Source organism: Labrus bergylta, chromosome 15, assembly GCF_963930695.1.
Source record: "Labrus bergylta chromosome 15, fLabBer1.1, whole genome shotgun sequence".
Taxonomy (NCBI): domain Eukaryota; kingdom Metazoa; phylum Chordata; class Actinopteri; order Labriformes; family Labridae; genus Labrus; species Labrus bergylta.
In genome coordinates, this window is record NC_089209.1 from 12,190,500 (window position 1) to 12,212,922 (window position 22,423).

Below are 22,423 nucleotides of genomic sequence, written 5' to 3' on the forward strand. Positions count from 1 at the left end.
TCAGCTCTTTCAAAGTTTCTTACATTCTTAGTTTGAACCATGATCTTTGCTTCATTTCTTACATGAGAAAATAGATATAGAGGGAGAGAGTAAAGAGCAGACAGGATTATGTGCACACATCCAGAACAGATACCAGGTGACAGATGGAATTTATTGATTTTGGATAAACTATATCTCTAAAAAGCCTAGTCCAAGTTTGTTGACCCTATAGCCTCTACCTGTGGAGTGCTGTCAGTGTGTGCTGAGAATGATAAATGACTTCCTACAAATCTAGACCTTCACAATCTGAGGCATTCACGACAGAGTATGTCGTGAGTACGAGTATGAAAACGTCTGCATTTTGAAGAGGAATCTTGTGTTCTTCCCTGTGACACACCAACAGCTCTGTTTCCCTTGTGCTTGTCACATTGTGTCGGGCTGACGCTGATCAATGACGGCAGCTATGTGATGATGGAGAGAACAACAGAGTTATTGACAGCAAGAAATAGATTTTTCGAGGAAGTCAGTCAGTTCAGTTGCACGGTGTCTGACTGTAGTAAAGGGAACGTCAAAACAAATGAATAACTTCATCCCTTTTCTCATTTTGCACTCGCCCACCGCTCTTCCTTTCCCTGTAATGTGTTTAAATTGAATGCAGCAATTGAGTTTCATAAATGAAGGCAATAATTACAACCACCTCAAGTCATCTATATTGCATTGAGTTGTTATTGTGAAAAGATCTCTGCAGTCCAGGAGAGGCAAATCTTACAGTCTGGTGCTATTACATTGAATAACCCCAGACATGCCCGTAATGAGAGCAGAGGCAATCTTTATGTGACGAAGATTAGTTCTGTCAAAAGTCACACGCAAGATTTTAAATGTTGACTCGTTACTTCTTTGAACTGCCAAAGCTGATCTAAATCGAGCCAAGAAAACCTTCATCAGCTGAGAATTTTTTTGAGATGACAAATCTGGAGCAGACTGCCAATTCAAAAGGAATGAAACATAAATAATGAAAAAATAATTGTCAAGTTAATTACCTTAATTTACCCATGCTTCAAATGTTACAAAGCTAATGGAAAATTTTTTTAGTCATTATGACTTTGGTTCCAAACCTTTTTTTCCTCACGACCCCCACTACTTGTATCTTAAAACAGCTGAGCCCCTCCCCCCCACACAGGTTGGGTGACCTATGGCTTCGGGGAAATTTATGCCCATAATGATATAAGGATATGCATTTGTAGTAAGACAATAAAATAAGGAATAAAATATCAGATAAGAATAATAAAAGGACATAAATTATCCTTATTTGATATTCATTTGTAGCATTAAACTAAGTAAAACTTGTGATTATTAATAAACTGATATGATGAACTACAGCTGTTGAACCACTATGATGTCATATCTCTGTTAAAAGGGAATGCATATTTAAAAGGGCAAAATAATTTCCACAGGGGTTAAAACGAGGAAATATAGCTAAAGAAATGTAGTGCACGTAGAGGATGCAGAAGACCACCAGCTGATTTAAAAGATTAATTTGCTCCATTGTCTAGGAGTTCTGATAAACAATTTCCAGATAGTATTCACAGCCAGCCTCAGAAAAACCAGCCTGCATACATCAGCTCAGTCATTGTTATGATACCCTGGGGACAAAAGGCTAGGTATTATTGAATATCAGCAGGGCACTGCCACTGGCTGCTTGTGCAATGACTCAGACTGCAAATAATGCATTAAAGTGCAGTCGGCCAATAGAGCAGCTTAGCAGTTGTCGGCGGCTTGGATAATCCCTCCAACTGGCTCCTCTGGATGTTTTGACGGCTTCTGCTCCAGGACTCTGTACTTGAGTTACTGCCTTCCAAAGTTTATACATCAACTAAGGTGAAGCTACCCAGCTAATGGACTGCTGCAAGTCTATGAAGGGAAAAACTGCAGGGAAAGTAACTGAGGTGTCTTAATGCTCAGAAATTCTAACTTTTGAGGTAAATTCATTGATTGAAAAAAGTCATCTCCCAGCTCACAAGCGTCACAGTGGAGTTAAAGTTTGGAGACTAATCGCCAAAGTATAACTATCAAAAGCAGCAGGAAACTTCTGCTGTTACTGTCACTGTGTTTTTCCAGAGTGTGTGTGTGTGTGTGTGTGTGTGTGTGTGTGCGTGTGTGCATGCGTGCGTGCGTGCGTGCGTGCAAACACAGCGTTTTTCCCCATGTGTTTACATCTATCTGTCTGTCTATTTATTTGTTCGTCACTCTACATCTCTCCCTTTTTGTCTCTCGCTCTATCCCGCTCGCTCAGCCCACACAGTCGCAGCAGATGGCTTTCCCAACAATGAATCTGTTTCTGCTGGAAGTTCTTGCTTGTAGTTTTTCTTGCACATGGATTAATATTTGCTCTCCTGTTGGTATGATAACATGAGCCACTTTCACACATGCACTCCTGAAAATTTCACAAAATGTTCCTGATGAGCTGCATCTGTGAACACAAACATCACAATTTTTCAACCTGACTTCATGCAGAGTTTTTTCTGCCTGCCACCTTGATAAGCTGATACTTGACCGTAACAGGTCATATTGAGGACAATCCCACGACTGCTGTGTATTTTCATGCACATAATGAAACTGCTTCATACTCGTTTTTGCTTGTTAGTATGTTCTGTGCTCCTATGCAAATTGTGTCGCAAAACTCAAGAAGAGCAGATTTACGCGAGAAAGCACGTGTGGAAAATGGACTCAAGTTTAAAAAAATATATACTGGGAGTAAATATTAGATTACCCGTTTGTCTTTATCTCTCAATCTACACAGTTGTTTTTTCTGACTTTTTCTGTATGAATATTTTACATCCAGGCTACAAGCTCTCACATTTTGCAACGGTACCTTTATAATTGATGCCCAGTGACTTTTGGGGTGGAACAAATGTGTGAAACACAGAAAAACGCACCCAATAAATACAATGCAGCCCCACACAGTGAGTCACACAGTGAGTCTGCAAAATACAATCTCAGTTTTATGTATCATTAATCAAAATATCACTTCAGCCACTAAGATTTATTGACTTTTCTGACTGTATCCCCGACTGACAGACTTTCTGATGCCTGTTCATATTGCACAGAATGAGTCATTGTCAGATGTTATTTCACAGGATGGATAAACCTCAGTCCTGTCCTCACACAAGATGGACTGCTGATGCAAGCTCTGGAAACAAACATGATAGAATAAGTCAATAAATCCTCAGCTCTGTGGTCAAACCGCATCGCTTCACTTCTACTCCTACAGGCAGCAGCTGCCACGGTTAGCTGGACTTCTGCCCAGGAGCAAATTCAAGAGCAATGTCTTCATCACCAGGTTTTTCTTAAGCACACAGTGGTCCCAGACCATGCAAATGGAACTCCATGGCTCCAAGTAAATTGACCAGGGTTGCCCAGACTGAAGAGACGAGTATAAATCATTTTGTGGCTCTCTGTATGTGTGACCTGTGGGATTTCCTGAGCAGGTGAAAAAAGCTTTACCTCTCTATGATGAATGGATACCAAGTGCAGACTGGTCAAGCTAATGGACCTGCAGGGAAAACAAATGGTAAACATTTTAAAAGGCTGCGTTCAGGTTCAAATAGCTTGAGCCTGAGTGAATCAAAGGCTTACTGGAGAAAATAAAAACACAATTTACTTTTAAACGCTGAAAAAGGCTGGATATTTCCGACCTAATCCCTCCTTACAGTTTTAATTTACATGCAGAAATGTGAGGAGTGATGGGATGATATCTTAAGCCCCCCCCCCCCCCCCCCCCCCCATTCAGAGCCAACAGGTTGATGCTGGGCTGAGCATGAGTGTACTGGTCAGAACTGGCAATAAAAGAGCAGTGGGAGAGACCCACGTTAATCTTGCAGCTGATGTAGACCGCTTATTAGAGGGAGGTGTTGTCCGGTGATTATTGAGAATGAGGCATGTCAAATGTGAAATCAGTGCAGCTCGAGTTGACTGCCTGAACTAGCTCGAAGGCGTTGGCTCATTTGTGTTCAGATAATAAAGTCTAATGCAGAGACAAATATTGTCCCTTGTGTGAGCTAAATAGCTCTGCGCATCCTTTTTCACGGAGATGCAAAACAAAGGAGACAGGCGATAATTGAGCCTTTTCAGGAATACAACTTTTCTGGCCCGTTTCTTAAATTGGCATACTGTTCAATTACTGCCCCCTACAGACCTGGAGGGACACGATGAAATAATGGGTCCTGCTTACCTTGGCCAGCTCCCTTAACCTTCAGTATAGCAGGCTAAAAGAGGAACAATTCCACCCCTTCATTGGGGGCGGTGTTCATGTAACTGAAAGAACACCTGGTGATGCTTTTACAGTATGACTGCTGTAATCAGACAAAAAAACGAATCCTCTGTTCATCGATGAGGACGGGCTCTCCTTGCAGCACGGAGGACGTCTTGGGGAACGGGGAACACAGAAAATCAGAGTGCAAGTGTCCACCTTCTTTTTTTATTTCTGATACTGTAGATACGATTTGCACGCATGACTTCCCCCTGAAGATTGCCAATTTGGAAGCCAGCGTGTAAGGTATTGGACAGCATTACTCCCTACAAACCTTTCTGGTAGACCAGTGATACCTGAAAGTTGCATCACTTGCTCCTGTCCTCCAGAGTTACCAGCATGGTCTCATGCTCTCTGTTTCCCCCGGAACTGAGAGCCTTGACCTCTGTGGACACCTTTTTTAAAAAGCAGCTAAAGATTCATCTGTTCAGACTTGCCTTTGATTTTATGTGACTGTCTGTCTGTTTGTAGTATCTCTGTTCAATTCTTCATTGTGAAGCACTTTGTGACGTCTGTTCTGGAACGGGTGCTTTATAAATAAGCTTTACTTACCTACTCTCCCCAGCATGGCCAAGTTAGCCATGATGCTTCTCAACTACAGTTTCTGCCTGTGCCTCCATGTTGGACTTCCTTCTCAATTCAAGCTGCTGCTGTTTGTTTCTTTAGCTTGAATCAGCCATCGCTTCTTTAAAGACGCTTAATTTAGCCAAACAGATGAAATAAAGTATGGTCAACAGGGTACCCCATGCACAGCCTAAACACGCTCCCAGGTGCTCATGTCTGCAGGATCAAATCATGAAAAATCTGAAGCCCGTGGCACACTGAAATTAACTTTACTATATTTTTATTGTGCGCACAATAAAAATATAGTAAAGTTAATTTCAGTGTGCCATGGACTTCAGATTAAATAAAGTCTTCGACAGAAAAAAAAAAAAAATGTTGAGTCAGAGTTCTGTATAACTAATCCAGATGCTGAGGGAACATTTATGATGCTGTGAACTCACTCATTTCCTTTGTAATCTTACTATCCAGCTGGTTCATGAGTCATGTCTCAAGTTAATTTGACCATCAGAGTTCCAGGCTACAGTCTGCAATGTCCTCCTGGTGTCTTGATAACAATCTGCAACTGTGTGTCACAGCGACTGTCTAAAGCACTGATCCTGAGCCCACCAGGGATGCCTGTGCTGCCTGGGGTGTAGCACTGGGGTCCTGCCTGCAGCCTTTGATACACGGACTGATATTATTCCCACTGCTAACAATTACACAGTACAGGCTTCACAGCTCATGAGATCTGGCAGTTTAGACTTTTTTGTAGGACTGAGAACACTCTGGCATTACATCATCTTTTTCTCAATGCTGATATCATGCTGTGTCATGAGCTTCCACTAAAAGTGAGTCCGATTTGAAACAGCTAAGAATGTGTGGAATATCCATATCACTCATTAAGATATCCTTAATATCATAATGTGTAACCAATTTGTTTTTAATATAAGCCCCTCGCCCACCTGCCTGTCTGGGTTTGGCTGCAGGGATATTCTACATCATCATCCAGCAGGAATCTGATACTCTGAACCTGACTCATCATTTTTCATTAATGCCCCAAACATCACTGAAGCATTTTAAACGGATTAAATCATTAAGTACCTCCATCTTTAATCTAAATGTGTTTCTAATCTCTCACACTGTAAAAGAAATGTTAAGAAAATGTAGGAAAATCAATTTTAGACTAACGTGGTGACGTCTTTTAAATCTTTTAAGTAATAATATTCTAATGTAGACATAGTTGTCTATTTAATGTTTTTAATTTGGGTTCTTGATATAAAGGAAATACACACAGATGACTTCACTAAAATATCTCCTGGTTTAAGCATAACTATCATACTCAGCAATGAATAGCCAGACACAGGATTTTTTAGGTCAGGTTAGGTTTTGTCTGCTGGACCTTTTATGCATCCTTACCTTCAAAGTAATCAATAAGACCCTCTGCTAGGATGGATAGCAGGAGGGGAAACAAAAAACAGGATGTGCTGTCCTACAGACGCAAATTTAAAGAATAAGGTTGTTAAAGAAGACTAAAAGAGGGACTAAAGACAACCACAAGTGACATTTCAAACAGAAACAATCCACACAAATAGGTACACAGTGTATTCTCTCAGAACATTTATTTCTGGTTTCCTTTTGGAATAAATCTTCATCACTTTAAGAAGCTGTCTGTGTGACGGTTGCTACTTTTGGCTCTAATTTGAATGCACAGATTCGGGGAAATTGGTGTAGCTGATTGGCAGATCCTGAAAATCAAGTGGACTGCTAACACTTAATGACATCAATCACTGACAGAAGCCCGGTGGAAGAAATACAAGATGTTGACAAATTACACTGGCATCCTTCAAGTGAAGAGCCCCAGCATTGTTGCACATATAGGGACTGTAAACACAGACATTTTCCCTTTTCAACCAGTTCACATTTTGCTTCTTAAATATGAGAAGAACTAATTGTAAATGATTTGGAAGTTCGCCCCCGTATTCCCGCTGACCCCCTCATAAGGTGCTGTTTGTTTTCTGACGGGACTCAGTTAAAAGTAATAACGTATACGACTTGTACTTAAGGAGAAAAATGGTTCCTCCCCTCTGATGCATTAACCTTCTTAAATCAGGGCCAGGCGGCAAGATAATGTATTTGAAAAAAAGCAATCTATCTTCAAAAGGAGCCTAGACAGTGAAGCGCAAAATTTATAACAAACAATCTTCCAATAATGTCTTATTATGTATGCATTAACATGGTCTGGCAGGGGATGTTGTTTTCATTATTTCGGAGATGGTTGGAATAGCATCCGCCGGATAAATAAATAAAGATGAAATGCTATCAAGCGCTCTGAGGGAGAAGGGGGCGGAGCTTTAATCTTGTCTGGCAGCTGAGGGGGCATTGCTTTTTGGTTTTAGAAACTGACTTGTTGTTCTTGCAAAGAGGGGTGTTTTGATGCAGCAATAAAAAAAAAAACCCTCCCAAACAGAAAGGCAAAGATCCCTTTTACCTGTGGAAAAAAATGACACAAACATGCCGACACAATTAAGGGATAATCCTCCTTCCTCGTCGCATAATGCATTTAAAAAGTTGCCTTCTGAAAATGTCAACTCAGTTAGGTTTATTGCCAAAAAGACTTTAAGAAAAGGTCTTTCCAATCCCACCTGCATACATGTTCTGAAAAACCTCGGCTGATTCCAACAGCACAATTTGCAAGAGAAAGTGCTTAACGTCACAGAGACTAATTCCTGAAGTTAAAAGCGAACGCGTCACTGTGGGATTTATTGCTTTTAACATCTCCGCTGGCAGCCAGCAGAGCCTTTCTTAGATACTTGGGGATCAACTAGAATTGGAAAGCCACTCAGATGAAGTGGGTCATTTACGTACATTAGATTTAAGTGGGAGCAAGTTAATTTTCTCGCTATAGGTTTCTTCACCTTCAGGCACCTTTAATGCTGACTACACAGTATGCTTTTAGATACCGAAAGTCAAGTCCAGTTTAGCTTATCGTTCCTGTAAATTCTGCTCCAGCGCAAAGACACTTAAACTCTCATGTCTCCAGGTAAGAGATGGTTGATCGTAACTGACCAAACTTCTGCATGAAGTCGGCTTGAGCCTGGATTAAAGCCTCCTCGTCTATGTACACAGCAGGCCTTTGAGCTGCTACAAAGTACTGCACCTTCCTCAGGCTCCAGCCCAGGACGTACATGAGCAGGCCACACAGAGCAGCCGTCGACCTGCCCACTCCAGCGTTACAGTGAACGTAGACTGTGTGACCATTCTCCAGGAGGCCGTGAAGCAAGAACACAGCCTGAGGAAGCATCCTGATTCGGCCTGCAGAAGAAGATGATAACACAAAGAAGAAGGATGGAGATAACTAACGACCAGTGACTAGAATGTGTTTCTTTTTGATTGATTGAATTTAATTGTCCAGGTCTGAAATTTGTCTTTCATCACAACAGCTGTATTTGCAACATTAAAAAAATAAAGTGAAGAAACACAGATATAAACATGTGACATGACACCCAAACACCAAACAAATATTCAGAGGCCTTCAATGTGGTTTGATCAGGGATTCAGCTCCATGTTCAATTGAGTGTTGGAATTTCGATACACATATTAAGGCTTAACCCTCAGGCATCAGTTTAATTTACTACCCTCTTCAGTCACTAAGGACAAAAATACATCTCTTAAACAACTTCAGCCCAGCCCAAAACTACCAAACATTCAATCATTTTTAGGAATTTAACCCTTTAAATGCCAGTTTGATTACTTGATGTCACCGTTGTTATTTATGAAGAAAAAAAAAACACAAAGATTAGTTATTTTCCATATTACAAATATTTGGTGGCTGGGGGAATTTTTTTTTAAATCAGTCTTGGATATGCCAAAGATTATCCAAAATATTGACTTTGATGCATTGTTAGTTTTTGTGTAGCGTCAGATTTAAAATGTAGTTCCCTGTTTGGACATCGGAGGGCGAAAATGTCCAATTTCCAAAAACTGCTTTAAAAATAGAACAGATTAATATTTTTTTCTACTTTTCTTTGCATAAACCTCTTAAACAACTCCAGCCTTGCTCAAAACTATCAAATACTGAATAATTATCAGGAATTTAACCCTTTAAATACCAGTTTGATTACATGAATCTGACACAACAGTATCTTTTAAAAAGGTGATGAGCACTATTGTTATTTATGAATGTATTATTTTGGTCTAATAAAACTCGTCTTACCCTCAGTGCTCATGTCGGCTGTGGGTATCCACACATACACCAGGCCACAGTCTTTGTACAGGTGCATCATGGTCTCGGGGGTCATGACCTCCTCAGGGTCACGCCTGCAGCCACTTGAGTTGTTCACCATGTCCCGCTCTGTCTGGAAGTTCATCACTGCAGTAACGCCCAACTCATGCTTCATCTTTATCTTCACGTGTTCCACCTGTCGAGGGCAGCTGCCCAGCCAAACACGAGGCAGCACCCTGAGGACAAATGAACGGGAGTCATTAATTTTGTTTAAGTCATTATGATACGCTTCTGGGGGCTGAGTTTAAGAGGCTTCTGAATATGAACCTCTGTGAGAAATTTTAATGCAATTAATAATGCAACCATGGATTTGAACTTTATTAAGGCTGTATTAAAGGATATCATGTTAAAAATGTGCATCTATATATTGTTAACCTGATGTAATGTTCAGTGTATCTTAAAGATGATCATAGGTTATATTATTACTGCATCCTTGATCATCCAATACATATGACCCATATCGATGTGTTGTTGCACTCCAATAATTAGCATGAATAAAGTCAATAGCCCAAGAAGGTTTCCCGTAACAGAAAGGAAACAAAATATTCAGCCTACATGGTAAAAAGCAGTGACAGTCTCTGGTGTTGACTGGCTGTTTATCAGATCCAGTCTCATAACAAAGCCATCGATACAGTCCAACAGCTCCATCGAGTAGTCTTAGGGGAATCAGTTTTTCTTTCTGCAACTTCAGAGTTTCACTTTGTTTCTTCCATTTTTTCCACTGTAAAGTACGATATTATACGATACACTTTATTGTCCCCTTGGGGAAATTTGACTTGGTTTCAAAGTGTTCTCTACCAGTTGTTTGAAAGCTATTTTACTACAATCTGTCCTGTGGGATTGATAGTCCTACATCCAATTTCAAATTTAATACCATCTTTTGGAAAATGCACATATTTCTGCCGTGTTTATTTCTACCTAGGTTTTTTTTTTTAATAATTCACAACTGAATATCTAACATTTAACCATTTTGAAATACCTCACTTGTTCCACTCCATTTTAATAAGACCCCATTACAATAATGATTATAAGACCCTCAGGCCCCTTCTCCTCTGAACCTTAGCATCAGAATCCAGGCAGGTACAAGACAGCGAGTTAAAGTCCCTTTGATTCATATAATGAGTTACTGCAGAGGTCAGTGTGTATGATACGAGGGGCTACACAGATGCAAGGTCTCAGAGAGTAATTTAAAAAGCTATTAATAGGTATCATACAAGGGCACCATGCTTCCTACTGAACACGGGTCCTTGACACGAGCCTTGTAAGGTCTTGGGACACAAATTAGAACCTGATGGCACCAGCCAAGCCGACTCATTCTTATGCACGTTATGTGCTCACTGCCTCGGGGGCCTGAGGCTCATTTCTGCTGTGGCGGATGAACCAAGGCTCTGAGTGTCATACAAAAAGAAGGCATACAGGGGTACACCAACCTGCATCCCCTCAGTCATTAGTTTGACCTTTTTTTTGTAGTTCTATCATAACTTTTTTTCCCTACTCAATACTCAATACAATACACTGACTTGTGTATTGTCCAATACCAAACACCTCACTGATTCTAGTTTGATTCAAAATAGACATACAACACTGGTGAACCCCCCCCCCCTATTATTACACTCTGCTAGCCCCACATTGTGTTGTTTCTGTTATCGTTTACCTGAAACCACTCGATTATTTGGAGAAAATGACTATAGTAAGGGATCAGTGCATTGACTGGCATACTAATGATACTGAGAGCGCACTCCAGGAAGTATTGCTGGCCAATACTGAAACCAGTATCTGTATCTTAACAACATTAACTTACCTCTTCTCCTCTAAGCCTGACCAACTTATTTCATGTTAAGCTACATACAGCAAATGTGTCAACGCTAGAATCCCGCAGATACAATCCACATAATAGATTCTTCCGTCGGGACCAAAATTGCAGGACTAACTGCCCAATGCACCTTGCCATTGCTGGAGTTGTAATGCTAGTGCGGCCACAATTGTAGGAAAAATGGGAAAACTTGAAACCTTTGTGTCCAGAACAAAGGAACAGGGAGTCTTGGATTTCCTAAATGTACTTTTCTATAAACATTCAAAAAGGAAAATAGGACAGACAGAAGAAGTGCTTCATGTTCAAATCTTACAAACACTAGATGAATAAATGTCACTAATGCAAAGCAATGAACATGCAAATGAAAATCTTGGAAGTTTATTCTAATGTTTTCTGATAAATAATGCAACAAGGCATTATCCGTTGAAGTTTCCTCTGTAAATTCTCTGAATATGTTTTTAATTATACTGGAGACTGATTTAAAGTGAACAGCCTGGTATCAACAGACACAGACAAATCACAGTGTTTTAATGAGAAGCTCATGAATAGGACAGAGATTTGAATAAAAACAAATGCCTGTAGGAGGATACTGAAGTGAGCATTTTCAGTGCTCAGTACCTTTCAATCACTGTACGAGTTGCCTTAAAAAAAGCAAAAGGGAATTCTGAACAATGCCATCTCCTTTCCTCCAGAGTCTCCAACAAGGTTGAGGAAGGGATAATCGAAGTGTAGTCTACTCTTCTAAAGGACAATCATTTTAAAGGGACAGACGGCAATTATAACGAAATGGGAGAGAGCAAGGTTAAAAAACAAAGGAGTGAGCATAAGAAGGTGACTGAGGCTTTAGTCTGCCTTGAAAGAGGCTCTTGTAAAAAGTTTGAAAGTCTTACAGCTTTCAAGAAGAAAGAAAAGTGTGACCTAAGTGCCCTGCACGTATAAGACATTTAGAAATGAACTACTGAAGAAGATTGTTTTAAATCTGTACGGACGATCTCATCATAAAAGGCATAGAACTTAAAACACTGCAGCTTGTTACAGTGGGGGAGGAATGATGGATCTCTTTTTGTCTTTTCTACAGGTTCAAAAATAATACTGGCTGTTTGGAGGTAGAGAACATATTTTTTTGGAAAATACCTTCAAAAAATTATTCCGAATTTTTTATTTTTTTTATTTTTTTTTACATGCCAAGAGTTTGTTGAAAAATCAATACCATGCTTGACCCCCCCTCAGTAACAGTATTATGAAATGTGTGCGCATGTGTACTGCATGACTGGTTGATTTGTAGTTTACTTTTGCCATAATCTGCCCTGGGACTACAGCTGGAAATTAGCTATTTAGCTAAATCTGGTACAAAGCATATTTACTCTTCTGAGAATAATGTTATCTTGTAAATGGTAAATGGACTTGAGCTTATATAGCGCTTTTTTAGTCTTCCAACTACTCAAAGCGCTTTTACACCACATGTCACACCCACCCATTCACACCCAATCACACACTGATGGTAGTGATGATCGCTATGTAGTATCATCCATCAGAAGTAACTAATCCCATTCATACACCACCACCAAAGCAGTGGGAGCAATTTGGGGTTAAGTGTCTTGCCCAAGGACACATCGGACATTTGGCCAGTGGGGGATCGAACCCTCGACCTTCCGGTTGAGAAGCGACGTCTCTACCAATTGAGCCACAGCTGTACATTGACCCTGATTCAAATAAACTAATAAAATAAACCTGATTCCTTTGTTTGGAATAAAAACCACAGAGGAGAAATAGATAGTTGAGTCTTATCCAAGGATAAAAAAAATATACAGGGGTGAGCTAACGAATATGTTTTATTTCACCATTATCGATTGATGACTAACTGAAAGAACAATGGGTAATGAATACCTGGAGGAATGTTGGGTCATATATTCATGTAAAACAAGATATATATATATAACTTATAAGATACCAAAAGCTCAGACACGGCAGCTAATAGCATTTACTCAATTCCTATTGGCAGCTGGCAATCATTACGGGGTGCTCGGAAAGTTACGTTTTCCTATCAGGTGGGAACGTTAGCTAAAAAAAGTAATGATCCAACTTGCTGTTGTCTAACTATAGCTCACAGAGGGTTACTTTTTTTTGTTTGTCCTTGAATTATCACCTGATGTCTCTACAGATTTCCACTGTCCGTTCTCCTTTGAATCGCTCACAATTAGAACGAACTGATCAAAATGAGTCAGACTGCCTCTTAATGACATAATGTCTCCCATGCTGCCCTACTCTAACATCTGAATCCAGACTGCCTTAATGTGAAACCACCATGTTTTGCCTTGACACTCACAGTGTCTCCATACAAACATCCTGCAGATGGATGTTATTGTGCAGGATTACCTGGAGAAATGCATGGCCTTCTGACCAGCCACACCGAAGTAAAAACTGGTGGTGTGTTTCATTTCATCCGTGTGTCCCGTTTCCTCTATCCAGTGGCCAATGGGGTTGCAGTAAACTCCATCCACCACATTACTCTCATCAAATGCACAACATCTATCATGGCTCGGACCACTGCCTGGTGACAGAGAAGAAGAAAGGACAGTGAGTTAGTAAATATCATCTGTAAGGACGTTTTGAACACAGTGCTCATGAAAATATTATTTGAGAAATATTATATTGAGCCTACTAATTCAGGTAGATTTCATTAAGGGACTGAGTTGCATTAAAGAGAATTAGCCACAAATCAAACATCAGGTACAGAGTGGGAAAATGGGTCTCGTCTAATTCATGTTGAGTTGAAGTAATTTCCACTATCTGGAAAAGGTATAAGTTAACTACACAAAATGTAAAGTGAACTTAGCCTCAGAATACTGCTATAAAAAAATGTTTTTGACATGAAAACGAAGCCTATTCTTCAAACAGGTTGCACTGAAATCCATGTAACTGAGTCGATAGAAAAAAGTGTCACTGTTATATTTCTGCCATTACATTTTTTTTTTTTAGGTTGTGTCATAAATAGGCTTTATATTCCCTTTAAACATACAAGTACACTGAAACCTATTTGCATTTATAAAACGTCCAAGTGTCACACTATCCCCATCTAGTGGCGCAAAGGATGCAATACAAAAATAAACCAACATGGCGGCGTGTTGTTGTCTTTTTCTACCTGAAATGTTGACTAATTCTGTGTGGCAAATGATATCCTTACGCGGCGAAACGTGTAATTGATGTGTACCTTCCCAGATAAAAGTCCCTCTGACTCTTCTGACGAACTTGAACCACAGTGTGTCTCTGCACGGCTCTGTCAGCTGCACCTCTCCTATCCACAGACACGGTTCATGAGTTGACACCTGCTTCTGTGAGGCTTTCATTTGGACCGCTCTGCTCGGGTCCCATTGGCCCATTTCCTCGCGCGAGCCCAAAACGAACACCTTGACATCCGAGGTGTCCGGAGTGAGAATGACGCCGAATCTAAACAACATTGTGACAAACCTGAACTAAATGATGTGTCCTCAACTGTTTTATGGTAGTACAGCCTTTAATGTTGCTCTTCAGTAAAATCCATGTGGACCAAAGTCTGTGTTGTCTCGTCTAAAAATAACGGGCTCGAGGGTGTACCGTGGTCTTTTCATCCAAAGAGGGGAAGAATCAAAGAGGTCTCACTCAGTCAGAATTACCAGGCACCAAGCGACTGAATCACTGTGTTTTAAAATGATTTTCAATACTATAACTAAATAGGTTCTAAACTCGAGTATCATTTTAACAAGAGTATCTCCTTTTAATCTCATACATTTGAATGGTTATATGCCTATACTGAGTAGTATTTCTACGCTTCTCTTATTTTTTTTATTGTATTAGCCAATTCATCAATTAGTTTAAAAGAATGTATGTATTTATTTAAGGCACTTGAGCTCAACAGCAACACATAACACATCCTATAAATGGTGTTATTTCTGTGGCTAGGGGGCTGAGTCAAAATAATTATTATATGTGTCGTTTTTGATGCTCTCGTGGCATGAAATACAGGATCATGGAAGTTGTTGTCTTCATTGTTAACCAATACATGAATGTCCCTTGTACCAACCATCTCTCTGTTGGATTAAAAAAATAAAAATAAAAAAATAAACCTGATCTGATAAAACAGCTAGAATGTATTTTTTAAGTTGAGCTTAGATCTTTTGGTTAAAAAAGCATTACTTCATAGACATATGAATGAGCAGTAGAGAGGAGGTCACTGATAAACTGCAAACTCGAAGTAACAGGATGTATGCCTATGTCTGTTTAACAAATGTTACCTTGTCTATCGGAGATTTGAACAACCATGGGATGATTTTAATGAAATCTTTTACAACTTTTCATTGTGTTTAGCAGACCAAGATACAGACTTTTCTGATGAAAATAACTCAACTTAAAAACAATAAAACCAGTATTCATGTACAGTGTAATAACTGTAATAACTGGAATTGTACAGATAGATAGATTATGTGTTAGGCTATTCTTTTTAGAAGGTTAAGAATGCTTGTAGTTGAAGAATAAATAGGTTGGGGACAGACATATTAACACAGATCAAGCCATCTTTATTTGGATTTTGCATATGCATTTATTTTAAGCATAATGAAATGACTCATTCCGCCCTGTGGGGTGACCCAAGCTTGCTTGAATGCAGTAGTGAACACACCACTTGACAGAGAAGAGTTGATGATATGCATGCATTTCCTAAATAGTTACACTGTTTTCTATCTGACTAGGGATCAGATATGTGTAAGGTATTTCAAGCTCTGAGTTTCTTGCTCTGATTTCCTCATCGAGGTAGGACAGCTCCCCCTGAAATTCTTTAATCATCCTCTTAACAGCAGGCTCATCGAACCGTTCTTCTGGATAAGCACCCAAGGGAACCTATTAAAACAACAAAATGAAACAGTAAGTGAGAGCAGTACATGACAGAAATGAAGTAAGGAGTGGGTTCATAAACACTGGTCTTACCTCATCAGTGTATTGCTCTGAAAGCAGCCACAGTATTGCGACAAAGCTGACAGTCTCTCCAACATCTGGAAGGGTCCCCAAAATAGTCTCCATGCTTGACTGACCCTTTGCGGCCGGAGGAGGTTTGTGCAGCAGGAGTGAGGCATTGGGTATCCAGGAGTTGTAGTCATACTAAATATTGGTAAATAATAAAATCGGTAAATGTATGATATACCACTTAACCATGAACTATGAACCACTTAAGCTTTATATATATATATATATATATACTCAGATGGGTTGCAGCTGCTCTAACTGTAGGATAACATTACAAGTAGTAGTAGTTAAGCACATGCAGATCTGCTCCATGCATTCAAAGTGTTAAAACAAACCTAATACTCTAACATTTATAAAAATTCTGTTTCCCAACAACAACAAAAAAATCCTCACCTGTCCACTATTGACTGCAGCATGTTGAGCTGTAGCTGTGAAGATCACCATGGTGATAAACTTGTTCACTTCTTCAACAGTATTAAAGCAAGATGGAAACCCTGTTGGAAGTGAAATCATTTTCAATTGATTATTCAGTTTCACCCTTTACATGCAGGGTTGTGTTTGCCAAGTATTTCTTAACACGGGTGAAATACCTGAGGCGTTGTTTCCTAAGACGCCATGTGTGAATATCTCACTTATCCATTCCTGCAGTTCTGTGTCTTTTTTGACCTCACTGTCTGATGGGTAGTAGTACTCCACAACGGCCTTTACAAAGCTGGTAAAAAACACAATTATGGAAAATAATGTAAATAACAGAAACCTTTGCTAAAGAGGAGACAGAAGTTAGGTATATATAGTTAGGAATAAGTAACCTGTTGATGATTTTCCACAACTTCAGGCCGTCGTCTCTGTAGTAGAAATTGGGGATGGAGTCCAGGCCTCGGGCAGTGATGTCGTCTGGCAGACAGAGGGAGCTGTAGGTCATCTCAGAGAGAGACTTTCTCATGAGCTCTGTCATCCCGTCATATCCAAGGGAACTCTTGAAATCAAAAATGAAGAAAGACCAACAATGATGTGTTCCAAAGTACAAAAAAAGAAGTATAAGGCTAAAAATGAACTCCACCACATCTCAAATATTATGGAAATGTGTTTTGACTAGCCATACAATACTTAAAGCCCCGTCATGTCCAAAAAGAGATGTTCGGCCTCCAGTGTTTATGTGGAGAGTGGACCGAAAGTGTGGAAACAGCAGCTGTAATAGAGAGGGAGAGACATTTTAAGTCAAAGTAAGATTCTAATGCCTTAATGAACACAGGCAGCACTTCATGATTGTGATGAGTACTACTGCATAGTATGATACTATTCATACAAGTTAACCACGCTTGATGCAAAGGTTCAGGTGTACAAGGGAATCCACAAGTAATGGGAAAGGAGAAATTGCTCTTTATAATTTTTGATAATTGTTTTGATTTGAAAAGGTCAAAGAAGTACAACCTTTTGTTGTATAGTCAACCTTATGGCTTCCAAGGTACTATGACTTATTTTTTAGTAAAAGAAAATGAAGTGAAAATGGACAAGGAAAAAACTGTTGAGCTAAATATATTAGATAGTTAAATGGATATTAATGAAAAAATTTGAAAATGAAAACGTGAAAACTGAAATGATTGGCTGTAAGATGAGTGCATAGAAGTGTTTACGCACATAAGAAAAATAACTATTGTTCTTGGTATCTTTTTCCATTTGCTGAACTCACCCTTACTATTTACTGTAAGAGTAGACACTCTTATCCTGCTGTTAAATGTACCTTGTAGATGGGATGAATGACTGGGAAGCTGCGGAGGGTGGCGACAGCGTAGACCTCCGACAGAAAGTGAGTCTTCATGAGGTGCTGGACCGCTTGGTGATCAATCGCATCTGCATTTTTGATAAACATCTTGGCCAGCAGCCAATCTGTCTCGAGGTCACTGGGCAGAAAGATGGGGCTCTGATCTGAAGGTTGTTGAGACAGCTACAATGAGAGAACAAATATTTTATTTTAAGACAAGAAGATTTAAGAAGATTAAAACAACTTCTGTAAACATAATGAAGCACTATGGAATGGGACCTGAGATTTCACATTTAGGTATTCAATCTGTGATTTGCTGATTCAGATGAATACCTGTATTGCAATGGGCTTCAGTTTGTTTTCAGGGTTCAAGTATAACAAACAGAGACCAGCAGCAACATGCAGAGGTTCTCCATCATAGAGTCTAGTTGGTATACCATCCATTATCCTCTGATCATAGAGGAATATGTTGCCTTTCTGTATTAGGAGGAGAAGTCAGGGAAAAAAAATATTTTTAAAGCAATCAAAAGCTGTCTCTGATGTACTGTAATATTACTCAAGGACTTGTGACACTGTGACATAAATACAGCGGATGAACATAGAAATAGTATGCTAATGTAAAGAATGATCACTATCAAAGCCGCAGATCTACCAAACCTCGATTTCACTCTGCAGAGAGTTTCCCTTTTCCAGGAACTGCTTCACCATCTCGTCCGTCACGGGAAAGTTTTGGGGAAGCTCTGAGCAGCTCTTGATCACATTTGGGTTGACAGAATTCAGGAACTGGTATCCAAAAAAGTCGTCTTCTTTCCAATGCTCTGCAACATACTCTGGAAGAACAACAATAAACGCATCTAATGTATAAAATGATTGCATTTCAGGTCTCAAGTTTAACATGATCAGCAAGATCATTGGCTTTGTCTGTTCATGGAAGTAAAATGCAGTCAGAATATTAAAATCCATGCCCAAAGTGACCAACATGTGGTGATACTCTCTGCTTCTTTGAAATGATGACTACTGGATTGATTGCTAGCACATTTGGTACAGACTGTAATGAACAGAAGTGGAAAACTTAAAGGTCACATATTATACTCATTTTAAACTGGTTTAAATAAGTCTCAAAGCTTCCCAAACATGTTTGTGAAGTTTCTAACCAAACCCCCCTCTGATCCTGTATTTTAGCATGCCTATAAACCCCTTTGTTTCAGCCTTGTGCAGAAAAGGCTTTTCCTGTGTCTATAGCTTGAAGGGCTTGAGGGGCTTTAGCATCGTTGCACCATGCCCTATTGTTTACAGAAGAAGGGCAAACTGAGAGGACAGAACTCACCCTGCATTCTTCTGATGTCAGACACATCAGAAAAACAAGTTTCTTAATTGGAAAATACATATGAAAGCCTGGTCAAGTCGGAAAAACGAGAATGAATTAGGTGCCCGACTTGTCGTCACACCCGTCATCACATGGTGGGCAAAAGATGTTTCATTAAAGTTAAGATACTTTTCATTAATTCACTTATTGCACATCACAATCAGATCAAATATAACTTGTAACAGACACCACACACCTTCTTCTAGCATCTGATGGTTGATGGTTGTTGTGTATTTTGCATAATATGTGACCTTGAAAAGAAAAGTTACCTGACATTGTTGTCTTTTTGAACCAGAATATTTCTTTCAGGTCATCAATGCTTTCCCATTTTTCAGTGGATCCCAGCAGCCCCTTGATCTTTAGTTCCAAACCCCTGAAGGAAGACGTGATAAACAAAAGGAATTACACAACTACATACTGATAACAATGCTTCAAACTGACTTGCATCAACTTGAAATGCATTAAAACCCCTTCATTGTCCATGGTATACATTTTTGAAAGACTTACATTATGTTTTGTGTTTTGGTGACTTCTGTCGATTTGGACTCAGAGAAGCGGACCTCAGCTGGAAGCTCTGACGGACTATTGAAATGGTTGATGTGGGACAATCCTTCCGACAAAATCTTCCATCTTATTAAAAACACAAACAGGCAAGAAAAAAGTTCATAAAGGCACAGAGGTCTCTGAGACCAAAGGTGAAGTTCTTGATACATATTCTACTCTACAAATCAAGACTTACCGGTAGAAGCTTTTTTTCGACGTCAGCTCTTGTTTCCGGTGCTCAATCAGCAGGGGATGGTCGTCCTCAAAAACCTTCATGGCTTCAACACAAAAAGAACTTGATAATTACTTTCAATTTTGTTTAAGAAATTGTCAAAACATGTAGGCCTATATTCATTTCTAAAATCCTTATATATAGTTTATATACTGTATGAAAATCATGTCTTTAATACAATATTTTGGACTGAAAAGCAGACCTCTCCCTCCTCTCAGCTCCACCAGCTCCCCCCTGGAGATCCATCTGTAACAGGGGAAAAGAAGAACGTCCCCCTCCGGAGTCGTCACCACTATTTTGGAGCAGAACCACTCGTCTTCTGGGAGAATAAAAAAGGGGTCTTTCTCAACCTTGATCAGCAGGAGTTTACCAAGTGATGAATTGGTTTTCAGGATGTAGGTGCCCACCTTAGGAAGAAAAAACATAAATATATTTAAGCATAGGCCCAGACATGCCCAAAAATGCATTGTGTGTTCGCTACAGGTGTTCTATAAGTTAAACAAGTCAAACAGGGTGTAACAGAAAGATCTGCAATTAAAATGTTCAATACAAACAGTTCTGCTATCATAAGATGGTATGGTTGATATAGGTTATTTACATTAAGACACATTTGATGAAAGGTTCACCTAGGGGTAGGAAATCAGGCAAATTGCAAGGTGAAATAAAAGTGAATCACAATACTGATTATGATTATTGGTAAAGTATTTAAAATGAACATTAATAAGTGACCATGAATCAATCTTGGCTGTGTTGAAATAAAACTGTTTTTTATAAATGTAGGATATTCACTTCTGTGCATTATAGCCCATGAGTTATGAAATAAAAGTGTACAATACTCACTAGATGTTCTCAAAATAGGTATTGGTAGTTCATCATTAATAATAGTTATTGAATGTAAATGTAATGCATTCTTATTAGCCATTTGATTTGGGAAATTCTATCGCAATGTATAGAATATTTGCACAAGCACGAACCATTACGTGTACTTGATCTAAAGTCAGAATTCAACTGGAACTTACTTTCCCTGTTGTAAAGTCGATACCAAAGTTGTCCAGCTCGGTTCTTTCACTCTGCCCGTCTTTTCCAAATAAGGTGAGGTGAATGTGATCAAATGTTCCTCCATGTTTCATGTCACCTGTTGTCACCTCCAGCTTGTACTCAGGCATGGCTGCTCTGTGGAAACTGGTCAAAGAAAGAGAAACTTAATCTCTATGAAGAGAAGTCAACACTGAACAGAAAAAGTCTGAACACAGGTGGTTTCTCTTTTCTGTGTGCTTTCATCAAAGCTGCTGCTCAAGATGTTCCTGAAATGTTCCCTGACTTTTTCTTCACTGCCTCTTTCCTTTTTCTGTTCAGTCCCCTCCCCCTAATTTCATTGAGGGCATTTCCAAGTCTGTTTTTCTTCTTTAACATATGAGGAAACACTGAGCAATGTAAACTTTCTGGTTTTGAATGTCTATGTCAGGCCAAGGAGTGGGGACCGGGACCTGTTCAAGCAGACCAGGAACAAGCTGACGAGGGGGATCAGGGTAGCTAAGAGGAGCTACACTGAGCAGCTGAGGAAAAATTTCTTATATAACGATCCTTCGACGGTTTGCGCCTGCGAGGGGTCACAAGCTACAGGAGACCCTGCAGGTAACAATAGACTACCGGTGTGACTGCAGGTCACAACCTTCGCGGCTGTGGCTCAGTTGGTAGAGTCATTGCCTCTCAACCGGAAGGTCAAAGGTTCAATCCCAACATGTCCGATGTGTCCTTGGGCAAGACACTCACCTCTGCATTGCTCCCACTGCTTCAGTGGTGGTGTATGAATGGATTAGTGTTGTACTTACTCTCTGTTGTACATCACTTTGGATAAAAGCATCTGCTAAGTGAATTGTAACATTGTAACATCATCCACCCCATCAACACCACCCTGATACTCAGACTATGATTGTTGGAGCTATTTATTTGGGTGGTGTTGTTTATTTAATTATTCTACATGTTTTCTTTATTTAGAATAGATTTTGGGTAACGTTTTCTTTTGCTAGTTATTTGTTTAGTAAATTTAGTTTTGTATTAGTATTTTTGTTAGGTATTTGGGTAAGACTGTGGGCACCAGAGGTTATTTAAATAAGAGGCAGGTAGAGGACCAGCATGCACCTGGGTGGGCCTATTGTTTTTTACCAGTGCCACGATTTTCTTTGTTCTTTTGTTTGCTTTCTTTAAATAAACCACAAAAAAAACGCAGATCTCTTGCATGGACATTGGATTTCTTTTTCCTGCGTACATCACATCCCCATGGTGCATCAGTGGTCATTTGGTTATTTTTGATATTAGTTTATTTAGATTTTTTTTTGTTTTTGGCCACTATAATGATCTTCTTGCTGCCCTCACAACCCCCTCCCCACCCCCCCTCTGATTCCCCACCTGCACTAACGATCTGCAAGGATGAGGTAATTCAGCTCTTTCAGAAACAAAAGATCAAGAAGGCTCCAGGACCAGACGGTGTGTCCCCCTCCTGCCTGAGAGTCTGTGCTGAGCAGCTGGCCCCCATCTTCACGCAGATCTTCAACACATCACTGGAGCTGTTTGAAGTGCCCCCCTGCTTCAAAAGCTC

At 39.7% G+C, this 22,423-nt stretch overlaps 2 protein-coding genes across 2 annotated transcripts; both read right to left on the reverse strand.

Moving 5' to 3' along the window:
• Positions 1–7,415: 7,415 nt before the first annotated feature.
• Positions 7,416–14,561, reverse strand: epm2a (EPM2A glucan phosphatase, laforin). Its single transcript, XM_020632898.3, has 4 exons — positions 14,138–14,561; positions 13,303–13,477; positions 9,045–9,289; positions 7,416–8,143 (listed from the first exon to the last, which is right to left on the reverse strand). The coding sequence occupies exons 1-4, from the start codon at positions 14,382–14,384 to the stop codon at positions 7,860–7,862; spliced, it is 951 nt and encodes a 316-aa protein (XP_020488554.2). The 5' UTR covers positions 14,385–14,561; the 3' UTR covers positions 7,416–7,859.
• Positions 14,562–15,440: 879 nt separating this feature from the next.
• Positions 15,441–21,177, reverse strand: LOC109983241 (hydroperoxide isomerase ALOXE3-like). Its single transcript, XM_065963727.1, has 14 exons — positions 20,844–21,177; positions 20,027–20,231; positions 19,789–19,870; positions 19,557–19,679; positions 19,319–19,422; positions 18,341–18,513; positions 18,017–18,160; positions 17,663–17,866; positions 17,024–17,110; positions 16,731–16,897; positions 16,512–16,633; positions 16,315–16,415; positions 15,886–16,056; positions 15,441–15,798 (listed from the first exon to the last, which is right to left on the reverse strand). The coding sequence occupies exons 1-14, from the start codon at positions 20,988–20,990 to the stop codon at positions 15,619–15,621; spliced, it is 2,010 nt and encodes a 669-aa protein (XP_065819799.1). The 5' UTR covers positions 20,991–21,177; the 3' UTR covers positions 15,441–15,618.
• Between the last annotated feature and the right edge of the window lie 1,246 nt (positions 21,178–22,423).

Bases quoted from the DNA above. Each gene is read 5' to 3' on its own strand.
- LOC109983241 (XM_065963727.1), bottom strand. From the start codon at position 20,990: ATGCCTGAGTACAAGCTGGAGGTGACAACAGGTGACATGAAACATGGA. The intron at 18,161-18,340 runs GTTTGGTAGATC...CTCCTAATACAG, and splicing joins CTCTGCAGAGTGAAATCGAG to AAAGGCAACATATTCCTCTA. The intron at 16,416-16,511 runs GTATTTCACCCG...CACTTCCAACAG, and splicing joins CTTAGGAAACAACGCCTCAG to GGTTTCCATCTTGCTTTAAT.
- epm2a (XM_020632898.3), bottom strand. From the start codon at position 14,384: ATGTTGTTTAGATTCGGCGTCATTCTCACTCCGGACACCTCGGATGTC. The intron at 9,290-13,302 runs GTAATCCTGCAC...ATTTGTCCTCAG, and splicing joins AAGGCCATGCATTTCTCCAG to GGTGCTGCCTCGTGTTTGGC. The intron at 8,144-9,044 runs GTAAGACGAGTT...CTTCTTCTGCAG, and splicing joins AGCCGACATGAGCACTGAGG to GCCGAATCAGGATGCTTCCT.